The 12,255-nt window shown below is 37.5% G+C and overlaps 1 protein-coding gene across 1 annotated transcript in view; it reads left to right on the plus strand.

Annotated features, from left to right (window-relative positions):
• LOC104164607 (E3 ubiquitin-protein ligase TTC3-like) overlaps positions 1–12,255 on the plus strand; it is a gene marked incomplete at its 3' end in the record, with an annotated part of 26,023 nt that overhangs the window by 9,642 nt on the left and 4,126 nt on the right. The window contains exons 4-9 of the mRNA XM_009703982.1: positions 2,308–2,368; positions 4,757–4,823; positions 6,933–7,070; positions 8,128–8,208; positions 8,917–9,029; positions 11,239–11,365. Of these exons, the coding sequence (XP_009702284.1) occupies positions 2,308–2,368; positions 4,757–4,823; positions 6,933–7,070; positions 8,128–8,208; positions 8,917–9,029; positions 11,239–11,365 (587 nt within the window). The remainder of the gene's footprint in view (positions 1–2,307; positions 2,369–4,756; positions 4,824–6,932; positions 7,071–8,127; positions 8,209–8,916; positions 9,030–11,238; positions 11,366–12,255) is intronic.

The following is a 12,255-nucleotide window of genomic DNA, read 5'->3' on the forward strand; positions in this document are numbered from 1 at the left end:
GGATTTGCTTGTTACTTTTATTTAAAAGTATTTTTTAAAAATCTGAAAGTATTATCTTTTTAAGTTGGATGGTATGTGGGAGTAGTAGTTTCTGTAGGAAATTTTTCTGAAATCATTTATTGTTGAATGGCTTTTAAAATTAGATCATTCAATAAAAAAATAGTGCTGATTAATTCTTTCTTTTGGTGGTGAGAGGGAAGGCTTGTATTCCTTTATCTTCATTAAGATTACTTTTTTTTTTTAAATGATAGATTGGTTCCTTAAGGGAAAGGAACCAATGTAATGAAGAAAAGGTAATACAGCTCAGTCTCTAAATGGTTAAATGATGATATACTTGAAGTGTTTTCTGGCTTTCAAAAGAATTATTGTTTTCCATCATTTAAATGTCTCTATATTGAGGAATTTGTGATGATTGTTAATGCGGCTTTGGCGATTTTAATGCATATGAACTGTTTCAGCAGATAACTATTCAGACTCCTGTATGACAATTTCAAGAAATGGTTCATGAAATAATTCTGAACATGTTCAATTTTCATGATGCTTGATTTTTTGATTAATTTTAAATTTTTTGTCATTAAGTACTTTTTAATGAAAAATTACTTCTGGCACAAGGCATGAAATGCGTATGCATATGATTTAACTTAAGAAATGAGTACATGAGACATCGCACTGGCTTGAGTGAGATTACTCAAATGGGTAGACTTGTATTTTTCCAAAATCAGTGTCTTTCAGTATTTTGTATCTAATTATCTCAAATACTTTCTTGAGTATCATGAAATAAACCTTTTTAAGCATAGATAGTTACTGAAACTTTATATATAAGATGAATAACTCCTTTTTTCAAATTTGATTTTATGGTAGTTCAGCATAAGCATAATAATAAATCCATTTAATGATTTAGGTAGCTGTACCTTATGTTTGGGTTCCAGTGCTGGAATAGCTTGAATTGAGATACTGGACTGAATATTGTCTATGTGATAGTGTCCAATATTAGGAAGCCACAGTTGCCTCCTGAACTGATTCTGAAAGATGATAGGTGGAACTATCCGCTCTTGGAACAGGTAACTGGGGCAGAAGGTGACATTCCTATATGCCTTGTAAAAACCATTAGGTTTAGCTAGCAAAAAAAAAAATCTGCTGCTCCACACCCCTTCAATTTACCATGTGTAGTAAGGAACACCTGCAACGTTGATGCTCAGCAGTTCGGCAACTGAATTCTCAGCTGCTTGTTGGTTCCTTACCCGTCCAGAAATGCTATTTTTTGCCTTGCTTGTCTTAATTGTCGGGTTACTAGAAGGCAGCTCTCCCATAAGTGAATTTTGTCACTGTTGCTGCTGAATTGTTAATGCCTTGTAAAGTTCTAACTTAAAATTCTTGAAAATGAAAAACTTACTGACTTAATCCTGAGGATGCATGTGCACGTTCAGATGCCTAATGTTGTATTTTAATTCCACAGAAAACGGTTGAGAGATTATTTTGCAGTTAAAGGCATGGCTTCCTGGTTTTGACCAAGTACAATAAAGTATTACAACATGTTTTCTTCTTCCTTGTTACTAATTAATTGTTTACTCACCTTGTAGAGCCCTGTAACTAATCAGTGACAATGTTAGATCTCTGAAATTGTGAAGTGCATTGGTAAAGTTTTGTGTTAAGTCTTTTGACATTAAGTTTCAGAGTTAGAAATGAATCAGTATCACATAATAGATTCTTTCTTGTCTTTGTGATCCAGTATTTCTGCACTGTCAAACATTTTTACTTTGTACATTTATCTTGATCAGACTCATGTTCACATTTCGAAGATTAATGTGAGTTGAACTTAACTCCTTTAGCAACCTATTTTTGAAGTAGCAGACTCTGTAAAGTTTCTGCAGTCAAACTTGAATGTCCATAGTTATCTATTATTCCCTTTAAAAGTTCTAGTTATCAACTAATAGTGAATAATATCAACTGTGGTTTTGATACCAGATATGAATTTCTTTGGCTTGGAGTCTACTTTAATAGTTGTTACCATATTGTAGAGTCAGATTGTATCTTACAGAATTTTAAGATGCTTCTGTTTATTTGAAGTATCTTTTCCCCTTTATAGGATCAATAAAATCCTATACTATTTAATAAAAATAATACCAAATTCATACTATAACAATCAGAGGTGGCTTTTTTGAAAAACTTTTCGGATGTGTTAGTTTTCGATATTGTAAATATTTAAGATCGATTATTAATAAAGCAAAACGTGAGTTCCGAGTGCATCTTTTTTTCCTTTATTTTAGGTGATGATTATTTTGTTTGAAATACTTTTTCTCATTACAGACCGAAGTCATCAAAACAAAGGAAGGCCAAAAATCAAAGCTGGTGACTCTGAAAAGACCAGGTAAGAAATTTTACTTACTTTTTAATTTATTATTTTTTTGAGATACTTTATGTAGCACTTAAAAAGGAGTTAATGCAACTTTCACTTGCTGCTTGCTCTTTGCTAATTGCTTTATTTACATTGTTTACATACTCTTCAGAATATCCTTCGTATTAAGATAGCTGATTAAAGTTCACAAAATTCCAGTTTTCACGAACAGCCTGAGTTATTGCTTGAAAACTAAATATTTTCCAAAGCTCAGTTGAATTTTAGTAAATGAAGGCATAATTTTAATAACTGCTGTTTAAAAACTGTTGCCCAAAAGCAAATCACACAGTATAGCCATAACAACAAATGTGCTTCCTTTACAGCAGAAGGTAATAGGAATCTCATTCCAATTGTTACATTTAAACTTATACCACAACATAACTCAAGCTCTATCTTATTTTCAAGGCCTCTTTGTACTAGTTCTACTCTGTGTAACAAAGAATTTTTAAAACTTCTCTGACACTTCATATGCTTACTAAGAAGAAGAGGTTTGACTGCAAGGAAAGCATCCTAAGAGTCTCGGAATTGAATACTAGAGAAGAACTTTCACTTAAAGAGTCCTTTAGTTGTTTGTAGACTTGAGTTTTTGCTTAAAGCATGTCAACGTCTAATTTTGAGTACATGAATACTCCCTGTAGAACATACTGAATGTAAATGAGTACGTTTGATGGTTTGGGGCCAAAATCAAATTGGTTGAGATAAAAAGTGCTATAGACTTTTATGGACAAAATTTATATTTCCATCTGTTGTTAAACTTTGTTTTAAATGTTACAAATGAAATAATTGTTTGCAGTGATACTGGGGCCAACATGCTCCAAACAGGTTTGGCGAAATCACTGCATTTTTAGGTGATTCCATATGCCAACGTATTTCCTCATCTAATAGACAGTTAAGGAATAAAGAACTGTTACTGCTGATTTATTTGTAAGGTGACTGAGGCAAATGATGACTTACTACTTAAGGACATGCAGAAATGGAAGCTTTCAGGTTTTAAACCTACGTGTGAAATTAGACAAATTAAGCTCTGACTGTACTTTCTCGCTTGCATGCTTCTTCAGCTCATGTTTTTAGTTGTGTTTAGGGTGATTAAAAACAGATGAGGGGTACAGCAAAAGAAGCTGTTTACGTTGAAATATGGAAGTTTCCATTAAGTGGTAATTTTTAAAGGCAGATTTCTCATGTAGAAGAGTCCAAGCCTTTAGGAAACCTAGAAGCTGAACCCAGTTATCCCCAGTCCTAATCTAAGTGTGACCACAAAACCTAACTTCTTTTAATCTATATTTATTACAGTACAGTCCTTTTGTTTTTCCATAACTCTAGGACAATTGAAACTTTGTCACAGGAGAGGTCATTTATATTATTGAACTGGGTTGTCACTGACTTCTTTCTCCTTTCACTTTAAGAGGAGGGGAAAAAATGTTAGAATTCACTATGGGAACAAATGCTCTTTAACGTAACTGAGCCATCTATAAAATTGCTTCTGTCATGGGAAAGTTTATTAGACCTGTAAAAAACACGCTATCTCTCAACAAGTGAGGTGCACGGTCAGTTACAATCTTATCTCCATTTCTGTAATTAGCAGGTTGCTTGGCTTCCAAAATCTAGGGGATCCTCTGACACTGTAAAGAATTTATCTCAGATGAGTGTTTGATGCCCTCAAATGTGGGACAGAACTGACTATATGTTAGCAAAAGGCAATCTAGTAGCATTCAGCATGGACTAGCAATCTTAGCATTGAGAATGTAGTTTAGAATATTAAGCAATACTTTGCCTCTTCCTTATACTGTCTGCATTCTCTAGTTGTGCATGGCATTTCTGCTGCAGTAGTGGAAAGGGAAGAGCTGGGAAGAACGGCTGTGTTCCTCTCTGCTCTGCTCTCACTGCTCCCACCACACGTAGCTGCTGCATGTATTTGATTTTAAGCAGTGGTTGTGCTAGGATAAAGGATCTTGTACTTAGGAAGAGCAGAGAAGGAGAAAGAGACCTAAGCACCTTCTTATGCTCTGCCTTTGGTATGGGGAATTTCTCTAGTCACCTGTCCCACCCCTTCGTAAGATCAACTCAGCTGAGAATAAGGTGAAGGTAAAAGAAAACAAATAAAATGATGGAAAAGACTGCTGCTTCCCTGAAGCCCTAGTGATTCCTGAGCCAGAAGCATATGAACTATATGAATAGTATCATAATCCTTGATAGTGTTACAGTACTTGTTACTGCGATTGTGAAAGTGTGCTGTAACAATCTCTAGCATGCGGGCAAATGTGATGTGGTTGATAAAAGCACAGAAATTTCTGTTTCTTGAAAATAAGATTACATGTAAAGTATATGTACAAACTCATGATACCATTGTCCTGTTATTTGTAGAGATCACCTTGATTTGAAGATAGAGCCTAAAACCATCCAAGATAAACTATTCTCTACTGTGCAACAGGTAACATACAACCTTAAGTGTAAATGATTTGTGACCTTTTAGTAACACTGTCCAAAACCTTGATTCATTCAAAAATTTAACACTTCACGCTTAGTGTGACTTTTACCAGGAGACAAAGATTGTGTGATTACACTGATTTATACTGTCTTGTTGCTGGTAGTCTTCTTTTTGCTTCTCCTCCTTCCCCTCCTGTAAGACCTCACACTGGAAGTTAGTGTAGCAAAACTCAGTGTAGTCACTAGCTAAAACCATGACCCGGTAATACAGCTCCCTTGTATCTTAATTTGTAAGAAAAACTACAAAAATTGCTGTGAATCATTCAGGGATTTATAATACCCCTCTCAAAGTTCTGACTAAATATGTTTTCCTGTGTTTGTTGCATACATTTGGAAATAATCATAGCACATTCTGTTGAATGGCTGTTTAAAATGCAATAAAATTCATAAATCGAGAATTGTCCTTCTCGGGTCTTATCAGCAATGAATGATGCGTATCCCAAAATTCTCGAGTGAAATCATGGGGATGTACATGATTAATCATTTCCTCTCTGATAATTTGAGGAAGTAGATACCAGAAAACTCTATTCTGATTAATTACCTCGTAAGACAAAACTGGATTCAGGAGAAGGTATAGGTTCTGCCTGCACTAAGACCCCTTATTTCCTTTAAAATACCTATTTTTGTAAGGCTAATGCTTTAACTAGTATCAAAAGTAATGGTTTTAATTGGCTTAATCAGCTTCGTATGTTATGTAGTTTAACATTAATGTAATTTGTTCTGTTCTATAACTATATGCTCTGACAGCATTAACTTGTATCAATAGTTCTAGGAAATTAAAATAAGTCTTAATAATTTTTTCATTAACTCATTTCTGTATTTTGTTTTTTTCTGTATCTATTTGTAGTTTCCACTGTCCCTGCCACTTTTGTTTATCACTATCATTAGATCATAGGTATCTTCTTATGTTTGTCATTTTTGATCAGTTGGCAGGATGAAGACCTGCCTGTAAGATCGAAATTCATAAATGCTTAGGAAAATACATTCAGGACATGCATTAAATTTAGTGTGTCAAAAGCCTAATTCAGTTCACAGAAATACAATTAAGTACACCATTAGAATAATGTTAAAAAAATCAGGCAACTCAAAAGCTGTTATTTTCCATTCATCCCAAACCTTCCCATTTTTTCAGTTTTTCCCTGCCCGCAACCCTGTCTTCAGAATCCCAGACTCAAATGTTAACATATTAGAGGGGAAGGGCAGTTAACAAAAACCTTGTAAAATAGGATTACTTCATACTGAAGATTAATTCAAACTGAAATGAGGTAGTGGCCTAAGATACCCCAGTGGGTCTCCTTGTTCCTCTTTGGTTTTTGTTTCTGATTGTAGGAGTACATGTTGGAGGAGCTTCTTAGATAGCCAGATTACTTCTACCTTGGCACAGTGATCTGCTTCTCAAAGCCAGTTTTATTTTAGTGTTTCAACAGATCAAGGGAATTCAAGTTCCTGATTCTGCAACTGCTTGTCTTGATTTACAGTCTTGCTGCTGGAAATACCCACAGACTTCAGGAAGTATCTATAGTGAAATTCTAATAACACAATGCATTCTGAAATCTTCTAGCATTAGCGATTAACCTAGACGGAGAGGAAGTGTAGGCAGAAGGAAGCAGTTCTGAGGGTTTTCAAGGATGTTTGTACACAAAAATGGAGTGTACAAGTGAGGAAAAGCATAAGTCTGAGTTGGTGGTTTTGTTTTTTTTTTTTAATAGATGTATATGTAAGAAGGATTAAAATTATTCTTGAACTAAACTTGAAACTTTCTGGAGAGAAAAGGATCTGAACTCAGAACAAAAACTAGATTTTTTTTTATTTTAAGAGATGAGCAGCAGGACGTCCATGAAAATCTAAAGTTTTTAGAAATTGAATTTAAAACAGAGTTTTATGTAAATGTACCTGATTTGCTGCTTTAAAAGAGAAATCTTGATAAAACTGTAGGTAGTACGGAATTTTGACAGTTGTCTGTTGGATAAGTATTTTAGCAAATAACTCACTTGCTTTAAAAAAAAAAAAGACTGTTTTCTTTTGGACTTACTGGTTTTCTTAAATATTTTAGGTGGATTTAACTATGTTGCCAGAAGAGGTTAAATCCCTTGTTCGTGATGGTTATACAGCCTTGATGGACCAGCGGTGTCACAGTGCTGAACAAGCCTTTTCACAATTGTTGAGCATTCTAAATCCTTCAGAATTTAAGGTAAGCTGGGATTAATAACTTAGTTTTTTTTTTTTTTTTAGACTACTTGAAGTTTATACTTTCAATCCTGTGTTTCATTCTTTGCTTCCACCAAAACAATGATTATTATTGATTTGTTGCCTGTGATATTGACTACAATGCCAAGTATTTTGCTGATAAGTATGCCAAGGAGCTTATAAATGAGAACAAGATTCAAAAAAAACCTATCGTAGCATAGGATCTGTTTTTGTAATATTCAGCATACATGTGCATTTTTAGATGCAATCTAAAAAATATTTACCACAATAGTATTCTTACAAGCATAATACAAGATACTCTATCAAATATCTTATTTGATAAGAAACTACTGTCCATTGTCAGCTTAACCTTTTTTTGTAATAACGTGGGGTATAAAGAATTTATAAGGTCAGGTAACTCTTTGATGGCAAATACTGTGAAATTTTGTGTAAATGTATCTAGCCAGTCGGCCGTTGACCCATTCATCGTCAAAGATTTCTTTGAATTATTGCACTGTAATATTAAATTTTGTGTGACAATGTGTGTGCACATGCTTTGCTATGTTTCAAGCTCCCATTTTAGTAAGGGCTGTTGCAGTGCCAACGAGAAGTCTGTCCAAACAAGTAATGCACCAATCCATCTGGAATTGTGACCTAGCTTATGAGGAAGGAAAAAGTTGAGGAAGGAGTTTTTTTATTTTAAAAAAAGAAAAAATTCTGCTCAATTCTGAACGTGAAATATAGCAAAGACGCACTGCACTGCATGAAGTCAACACAGTAAGGCCTATAGTTATAGCATTTCTAAAAGCAGACGTTTCAGGATGTATCACTTTGAAGTATATAGGGTTGCCAAATGACCAGCAGTAAAGGTGTAGTTAACCTTCACTTTTTATGGTAATTGTAACATAAATCTGGGTAGAGGCTATGATAAGAAGGATGGAAAAAAAAGTTTCCTAGCTGTGTTGTAGTGAAGATCTTCAATTCACAGTAGACAGTGATGTTCCAGTTACCAGCAAAGTGTTTTTGTGCATGCTGCTACTACAATGTGACTCTATTTGCAGCAACTGAATCTTCGTATTATTAATTATGTTGTAATCATCTATGGACATGCCACTGCTCTTCTTGGAATAGGACAACCTGAGGTATGACATTAAGCCGCTATATTGCTTTTATTCAAAATTCTAGTTTAGGTAGTGGGCCATCCATTTTTGTCTCTTCTTATCAGACATCAAATGAGTGGGGAAGGGAAGCTTTTGTCACATTTTAGAATCATATAGTTTAATACCTGGGACTAGATCTTTAGTGAGTTTGGATTTAATTAAGCTACCAAATTTCTTTTTAAACTTTCAAAGGAGGTTCTTAAGTATTAATGAAGTATAGTCAATTATTTTTCTTCTGCTTTGTTGTAATGTGGTTATGCACTAGTCTAACACAAACATTCTGCTTCTAAAACAAGAGAAAGAGAATGCTTTTGGTTCTGAGAAACACCAAAACAGAAGTGTGGGTTCTCTGGGGGTTTTTTGTGTTGGTGTGGGTTTTTTTCCTGCAGTGTTTAAAAATAGTCAGTGTCTTACAATGAATTTAAAAATGTCTGGGTGTTTGTAGCTCAGTGAGCTCAATCATTTAATTTCATTATTTCAGAGGGAGCCCATGTTTACAAAATAAGTTTCTTTTCAAACAAGAGAAGCCTTTGTGTGTTATCATAAAGTTGCTTAATTCCCTTTACGATTCGTAAGACTGATCAAAGAATAGGGCATACTGACCCACTCTACTGGAGCAAAAAGAGGAGAGGAAAAGCAGAAAGCTTCTGGCAAAGCGCCACATATTTTTGTCTTAAATTTATTTTGAAGGCATTGACGAAGGCTGAAGATCAGTTTAAGAAAATAATTGAACAGTACCAGGAAGAAAGATTTGGTTGTTTGGCATACTATGGCATTGGAAAAGTATATCTCAGACAAAACAGGTTGGTATAATTTAAAGCTTCGAAGTTTGATACAAAAGCTATTTGCATTTGAGAAACCATGTGTGGGGTTTTTTTTAATTATTCTTTGTTAATCGCGAATTCATACATCAGGCTGATTTATTACAACTTTGTTACTGCTAAGGCTCTAAGGGCAGCCTCTGAATCGAGCGGACTCCAGGGCACGGGGCTTTGACTGACCAGCGCACCCCTGCAGTGGAGGAGAGCTCATAGAAGGACAAAAAATGATGATCTCAGGGGAAAAATGTATCGTAAAGAAAGCTTAACTTATCTCAACACTAGGGAGACTGGAGGGTAACCTTGGTTTTAGATAAGGCAGCTGCACCAGTGAGTCATCGGGTTCTCTGAGATAAAGAGTAATGTCTTCCTGAGCTAGCCAGAGGAGGATGGGAGAGGAGGGGAGTGTATACGTGGCTCAGCTGAACACAAAATGCAGAAGCTGGATAGCTAGTAAGTTTAAGAGCAAAGGGCTTGAGTTGGCTTCAACCCATGTATTCCTGGTGGTGTTTCTTCTCAGCATCCTGACGGTAAGCATATAGAGACTGGTAATGGGAATCACATTTGTATTGATTCAACTGTGTATTGCAATTGCTATGTTGTGCTTGTGTTTTGATTTCAGTATGTCACTGTATTGCTCTACTTAATCAAAATCCCTGGTAATGCCTGTGGTGGGTTGACCTTGGCTGGCTGCCAGACCCTCATCCAGCTGTGCTCCCAGTCCCCCTCCTCAAGGGGAAAGGGGGAGAAAATAAGATGAAAAAGACAGGGAGATCACTTGTCAATTACAGTCATAGGCAAAATAGACTGAACTTGAGGAAAAATAATTTATTGTTTGTTAAAATAGAGTTGGATGGTGGGAAACAAAGTAAAAAAAAAAAACAAACCTAAAATCTTGTTGCTGCTACTGCGCCTTTATCCCAGGCTCTAGACTTCACTCCCTCATTCCAAACTCCTCTACCTCCGCCTCCCCCAAGCTGCACAGAGGGATGGGGAATGGGGGTTGTGGTCAGTCCGTAATAGCTCCTCTCTGCCGCTCCTTCCTCCTCCATGCACTCCTCCCCTCCTGCGGCATGGGGCCTCTCCGGGAGCCACGGTTCCTTTGGGGCTGACAGGCCGCCTCCATGGCTGCAGTGTGGGTCCCTGCTCCAGCAGGGTCTTCTCCAGGGGCTGCAGGGGAATCTCTGCTCCATGCCTGGAGCACCTCCTCCCCTCCTCCTTCTTATCTTGGTGCTTGAGGGACTGTTTCTCACATTTTATTTTTTTTTCCTTACTCCTCACAGAAGTGCAGTATGTTTTTTCCTTCCTTACCCCTGCTTTCCCTGAGGTGCTGCCATCTTGCCTGAGGGGTTCAGCTGTGCCCTCTGGTGCGTTTGTGTGAGCCAACTCGAACTGGGGCAGCTCTGGTCTCCCCCCACAGAGGCCATCCCTGCAGCACTGGCCCCCACTCAGCCGCCCAACCTTGTCACGTAAACCCAATGCAATGCCAAATAAATCAAATAAGTTTGATATTAAACCTTAAACCCTCCTCATGTGGAATATCTAAAAGCACCTGGCCAGAGAGTGTTGGATGCTGAGAGGGGATTCCTATTTCCCACTGCTACGGCGTAGCCAGTTGCCGTGTGAAACCCAGGAGGTATCTGTGTCCCAGTCCTGTGGATGTGTCTCATATTTCCCTTGGCAGTTTTGACCTGTAGTGAGGCTGCGTGTGTATCCCAAAGAGGTGCATGTACACACACACACCCCCCAACACAGCTGGCCACCTGGACTACCCCAGGCTCCCATGTATAGCACTACCTGAACTCATGTAAAACATAAGTAGCAGAGTTCTGTACCTCCTCCCTGGCTGGCCAGGGTTGAGGGTCAGTCGTGAAGATATGTATGCCCTCACTCTGTATTGACACGCACACCCACGTTCATGGGTCCCTTGAATATCAGCGCAGGCTGTGTCTGCCTCGTGTCCATGCCTGGACTCTGGGCCCCTTACCCAAGCTGGCTTACTGGCTCACTCCTTGACTCTTTTATACTGAGGAGTCCTTAAACAGATAACTTAATGAACTAGGTGCTCTTTCATTACACATACAGTTACCGTTGTTTTTTCCTTGGATCATAAAATGATTTGTGAAAGTATTACAGGCCATGTAGAAGTTAATCATATAAGATCTGAACATGTTGTACCTGTTTCAAACTTCAGATTTTCAGATGCGCTCGACCAGTTCATGAAATCACAAACAATGGTTAATCATAAGATTGTACCTGGAGTATTAACTTGGCCCACAACATCTCAGGTCATTGAAGAGACACGAACAGAGAATTTACAGGTATGTTTTAAAAAAAAAAAAAGGCATAATGGTCTCAAGTTGCGCCAGGGGAGATTCAGGCTGGACGTTAGGAAGAACTTCTTCACTGTAAGAGTCGCTAGGCATTGGAACAGGCTCCCCAGGGAGGTGGTGGACTCACCATCCCTGGAGGTGTTCAAAAAACGTTTAGATGTGGCGCTTCGAGACATGGTTTAGTGGGCATGGTGTCATCAGGTATACGGTTGGACTTGATGATCTTTGAGGTCTCTTCCAACCATAATGATTCAATGATTCTATAAAAAACTGTTCTGTCAAATGACTTTTCCAAAAATAAAAAGGTGGTCATCCTTGTCCCTGATTCCCTGCCTTTGTCAAGGCCGAAGAAAGATGGGGGGCGAAAGGGAGGTTTTGGCCTGGAGCAGCTGGTGCAAGTGCTGCTGCTCATTGTCTAGAGTGTTGTCAGCCCCAAGGCCTAGTCTTTGTAAAACAGAACTCTTCTTGCAATGACAAATTTGAACATGTGGGAAGTATCCCATTTACAGCATAAGGGCAAGGGCTCTGTGTCAGGCTCTATGCTTGGGTGTTTCTATGTAATAATACAGTTCTAATCTGCTCCAAGTGTTTCAGCATGCATTAACTTCTTAGTTGCATGTTACCAAACTTTAGGTAGATGTGAATACTATGCACAACATAATGCTAGAGAGTCCGGTTAAAAATTTGAATTAGCAAACATGTGAAGTTGAAAATTGCAATGGTGGTGCTATATTTAAAACCAAATAGGAGAGTTTGACCATGTAGTTCTTGGTTGATGGCAGTGGGAGTTGTGTGGTAAGTTTCGTTTGACTTGAAAGATCTAACTTGTCTTCTGATGCTACAAACTGCTTTCTCACACTGAACAGGTTTTTTTGTTT

This window comes from Cariama cristata, unplaced genomic scaffold (genome assembly GCF_000690535.1).
Source record: "Cariama cristata isolate BGI_N322 unplaced genomic scaffold, ASM69053v1 scaffold17977, whole genome shotgun sequence".
Taxonomy (NCBI): Eukaryota; Metazoa; Chordata; class Aves; order Cariamiformes; family Cariamidae; genus Cariama; species Cariama cristata.